The sequence below is a fragment of the Elephantulus edwardii genome, unplaced genomic scaffold (assembly GCF_000299155.1).
Source record: "Elephantulus edwardii isolate Elephantulus edwardi_28Jun2011 unplaced genomic scaffold, EleEdw1.0 scaffold00135, whole genome shotgun sequence".
Classification (NCBI taxonomy): domain Eukaryota; kingdom Metazoa; phylum Chordata; class Mammalia; order Macroscelidea; family Macroscelididae; genus Elephantulus; species Elephantulus edwardii.
This window is the reverse complement of record NW_006399885.1, coordinates 2,353,215-2,358,276: the sequence shown is the minus strand read 5'-3', so window position 1 is coordinate 2,358,276 and position 5,062 is coordinate 2,353,215. Positions and strand designations below refer to the sequence as shown.

Genomic DNA, 5,062 nt, shown 5'->3' with positions numbered 1-5,062 from the left:
CCTACATTCATGATTCTCACATTCCATGTCCCAATCACCAGTGTCTGCTTACAACTGTTCCTCTTCCTTTGTATTTCCATACTTGAAAACTCAACCTCCTTTGCCATTTCTGTACAGAAAAACCTATGAAAGTACACCTAGATTAGCAAAACAAAAACAGTGACAACATCAACTTTTAGCCATCTAACATAGGCTGTTATATTGCTGGTTGAGAGTGTAAACTGGTATACTAATTTTAGAAGGCAGTTTGAGATTTTGTAGAAATGTTAAGCAGTGGGTTGTTTGGATTGTTTTGAAATGTATGATGGTTAAGAATGTATGTTTTGCATCTAGCTATGTAATAAACCAAAAACCCACTGCCATGAAGTCATGTCCAACTCACAGGGACCCTTCATGGGGTTTCCAAGGATTTAAATGTTTCTCCTGTGAGCACCTGGTGGATCCACACCACTGGTCTTTTGGTTAGCAACCTAATACCCAATGTATTCTCCACCAGGGCTCCTTAGTCATGCACTGCACACAAAAAAAGTTCTCTGAAATGAGAATTTACTTATTTGACCATCAGAGGGATGCACTTCATTAGCACTAGATTGACTAAGATTGTTTAAGAACAACATAATATAGCAGGATGTGGGGGAAATGGAAGCCAAGAGCATTGCTAGTGAGAATATAAAATGGTGCATCCACTGTGGAAAATAGTTGGGCAGTTCTTAAAAAAAAGTGAACATAGAACTAACGTTGTTGTTTTTAGGTGGCATTGAGTTTAGTAGGACTCAAAGTGACCCTATAAATTACAGACTTAAATCCTGACCTAGCCTGTGCCATCCTCACAATCTCTGACACACTAGACCTCATTGCTACAGTCACTATCTCAATCCATGTCATTAGGGAGTCTTCCTTTCCTCCTTTTTTCCTCCAACTTTCCAAGCATGATGTCCCTTTCCAAGGAATAGCCTCTCCTAGGAACATGTCCAACGTATGAGAGATGAAGCTTCGGCATTCTTGCTTCCATAGAGCATTCTACTTGCACCTTTTCTAAGACATACCTGATCTTTCTTTTGGGACTCTACACACTCTTCTCCAACACCCCACCTCAAAGGCATCAATTCTTTTTTTGTCATCCTTATTCATTGTCTAGCTCTCGGATGCATAACAAGTGATTGAAAAGACCATGGCCAAGTGCTAGTGCAGCAGAGCTACTCAGCCTGTCCAGAGAGTGCAGAAGTAGAAGAGACTTTGAAGCAACTACAGAGCCAGAAGGGCAGAGAATCACCGTAGTGAACACGGAAGGCTTTCCCGTCAAAAGTTCCATGGACAGTTCCACTGTCACACAGTACGCCAACCTCATGCACAACTTCAACTTGAAGACATGAGCACAGTGCGAAAAATCTACCCCCAGAATGACCTCACCTGCCTTCGAATTCTCTCCAAGAAAAGTGAAATTATGGTTGCACCAGAGAAAGACTATGTCCTGATTGTGATTCAGAATCCAACTGAATAACCTTCTTATTCCTTAATTGCTAATTAATCATGCCAACCTACTGCAAGTGGAAATCACTCAATGATCCACTCTTATCAGTACGATGACCAAGGGCAGGCAGATCAGTCCAACCCCCGGCCCCCAATCCCTCTGCTGTGCCAGCTGGGTGCCCAAGTTCCCAGGCTGAGTGCCTCTACCTCCAAAAGGCCTTTCTCTGACCACTTGTGGGCTTTGGTGCTCAACCTGCTGAATGGCCACACCCAGCTTCCTTCTGACCTTCAGTTCACTTGTCCCCTATGGAAAAGGCTGCTTTTCTTTCACTAAAAATAACCAAGATACTTACTTAAAAAAAACAAAAAACAAAACACCCAAACAAAAACCATAGGCTGAACCACTCACACCTTAGACTTCAAATTTGCATCCTTGCTCTCCAATATTTTGGAGAGTTGCCTTATAGTAGACTTTCCCAAAGCACTATGTCTCCTTATCACCTGACTGCTGTTGAGTATTGATTGTGATCCAAGTAAGATGAAATCTTGGACAATTTCAAATCTTCCTCCATTTATCATGGTGTTGCCTGCTGGCCCAGTGGTAAGGATCTTTGTTTTCTTGTTGTTGAGATGTAATCCATATTGAAGGCTATATTCTTGATTTTCTTCAGCTAGTACTTCAGGTCCTCTTCGAGCAAGCAAAGTTGTACCATTTACACAATGCAAGTTATTGATAAGTCTTCCTCCTATCCAGATGCCACATTCTTCTTCATAGAGTTCGGCTTCACAAATTGATTGTTAAGCATATAGATTGAATGTTGTTGTTGTTGTTGTTGTTATTAAGTGACATTGAGTCATAGGTGACTCATAGCAACCCTATGAACTAAAGTCCTTAACACTTGTGTGACTTTGATCCTTTCTCCAGGTTCATAGGGTTTCCAGAGGCAAACTATTACAGAAGTAGATGCCACTCCTGCTTCCAAGCTTGTTTTAATCAGGGAACTCCACCAAACACTGTCTGCCATGAGTAACCATTAAGGCATTTGACACATCAGTGGCACAATGTTCAGCTTCAGATTGAATAGGTATGGAAAAAGTATGCAGCCCTGATGTACACACTTCCTGATTTTAAACCGTACAGTGCTCTCTTGCTCAGTTCAGACAACAGATTCTTGGTCTGGGTATAGATTTTTGTATGAGCACTAATAAGTGTTCTGAGATTCCCTTTTTTCTCAATATTTGCCAGTTTTATGATCTACACTGTCAAATACCTTTGTATAGCCAACAAAATACAATGGTAAAACTTGTGGTATTCTCTGCTTTCTACCAGGATGCATCTGACATAATCATATTCCTGCACTGCCTCTTCTAAACTCAACTTGAACTTCTGAGCCTGCAATTATACTCTTAGATATACAGACACACAAAAGAATTAAAAGCAGGGACACAAACAGACACTTGTATGCCAACATTCATCATTCATAATAACCCAAAGGTAGAAACAACCTAAATGTTCTCAAGGTTGCATAAATATTTAACAACTACAATATACAGAATATTGTCGTTAGGTGCCAAGTCCACTATGACCTACAGGTACCCTATGAGCAACATATCTGAGCCTTGCCCTGTCCAGCACTTTCCACACAGTTTCTGTCATGGTTAAACTCACTGCGGATTCACTAAGTCAATCCATCTCCTTGAGGGTCTGCTTCTCTTTTGCTGACCCTCGACCTTACCCAGCATCATGTTTCTCTCCAAGGACTGGTTCCTCTAGAAGATACATCTAAAGAAAGTGAGATGATGTTTCACCATGCTTGCTTGCAAGACGCATTCTGGGTGCACTTCCTTCAAGAAAGATTTGTTCTTTTGATTGTTGCTTTTGTTGTTGTGTAGCATTGAGTCATAACAGACCCATAGTTGACCCTCCGGTAGGTTTTCAGAGGCAGTAAGTAGTAGAAGAGTTAACTACCCATCTCTGTCCTGCAGAGCAGCTGGTAAATTTGAACCACATACCTTTGTGCTGGCAGTACAATTCTTTACAATTATTCCACCAGTCCATGATATATTCAATATGCTTTGCTAACACTACATTCAAAGTTATCAATTCTTCTTTAGTCTTCCTTATTCATTATTCAACTTTGAGATACTTAGGAAGCAATTCAAAATAGCAAGGTTTGAGTCAAGTGCCCTATAGTCTTTAAACTTAAGTCTTTGCTCTTTAGAATTGTAGAGGAGTTCCTTTCATCAACCGGGAACTGCCAGAAATTCAGGCTGGAATCAGAAGAGGTTGTGGCATAAGAAGCTGATGTCAAATGACCTTAGTTGAAGACAGAGACTACCAGAAAGATGTTTACTTTTGCTTTATTGATTATGCAAAGCATTTGACTGTGTGGATCAGTGCAGCTTCTTGCCACTAGGCCACCAGAGTTCCCTTCAGGATACATATTGTATGAACGTATTTCTACAAAATGACCAGACAGACATATTTTATTAGTGGCTACTGAGGTTGGGATGGGAGGGCAGCCATTGTTTGAGAAGCAGTGAATAACTATTTGTTTATGTTGATGGGACACTTGGCATTGATTGGGAATAATGATTGTACAACATGACTAATGTAATACCTATTTCCAAACTGGCACCTGAAAATAGTTCAATTAATGAACATACTCTTTCTCATTTTATACAATTTTTTAAAAAAGGAAAATAAAAAGAAATTAATTCTCTGTTAAAATGGATATAATCTCATTGTATTCTTTGACCTAATAATGCCTAAAGTTTCAAAGTGAACATGAGAGGTGTGTGAAAACAAGTTTTCAAAATCCCATTGCTACCTTTTTCCCTCCTCCCTCTTTCATTTACACATCTCAGCATTGTGAATAGAGAGAAAAACAGATTATTCTAATTAAACTTAAAAATATGTAATGTGAACTTTTACAGGCTCTGTCCCAGTCTGTCACTGTAACTCCATGACATTCTGTGCTCTGGTGACTCAGAGAACAGCTTTCTGATGACAGAACATCTTGAAAATCTGTACCCAAGTCATATCCAGGAAAGATTTCATGTAGGAGATTATTCATAAGATTTTTCAGACTCCTTTCATAAACACTATAGGATTGTAAACTTGTATCTGAAGTTTTATGCAAACTTCAGACGTGTCTATATGGAAGACCAGGTGTGTGGTATTTAAAAGCCTGATATTTATCTATTTTCAAGGCTCTGTTTCAGAAAGCAGGTATGTGAATACCATTCCTTCAGATGTGTCTATTTAGGTGGGAGACCAGGTGTATGGTTCTTAAAAGTCTGGTATTTGTGGGGTTCTATTTTTTTAAGTGTATATGTATACTCTCAGTAAACTATTTGTTTTGTACCAAAAGTAGAAGGAGGGGGATCTTCTCTAAATTTCCATAACTGCTCTCAGGAGAATCAAGTCTAGTGAGATAATTCTTCTAAAGTTGTATTGTGGAGAAAATATTCATAATAAAATTTTGTTTATTGTTATTGTTGTTGTTATGTGCCGTCGAGTCGCCTGCGACTCATAGCGACCCTATGTACAACAGCCCTAAACTCCGCTCTGTCCTGTGCCAATCGCACT

The 5,062-nt window shown here is 39.5% G+C and overlaps 1 protein-coding gene across 1 annotated transcript in view; it reads right to left on the bottom strand.

Moving 5' to 3' along the window:
* Positions 1-5,062, bottom strand: part of SAP18 (Sin3A-associated protein, 18kDa) — a 12,270-nt gene that overhangs the window by 3,041 nt on the left and 4,167 nt on the right. Inside the window, exon 4 of the mRNA XM_006894102.1 lies at position 5,014. Coding sequence (XP_006894164.1) covers position 5,014 — 1 coding nt within the window. The remainder of the gene's footprint in view (positions 1-5,013; positions 5,015-5,062) is intronic.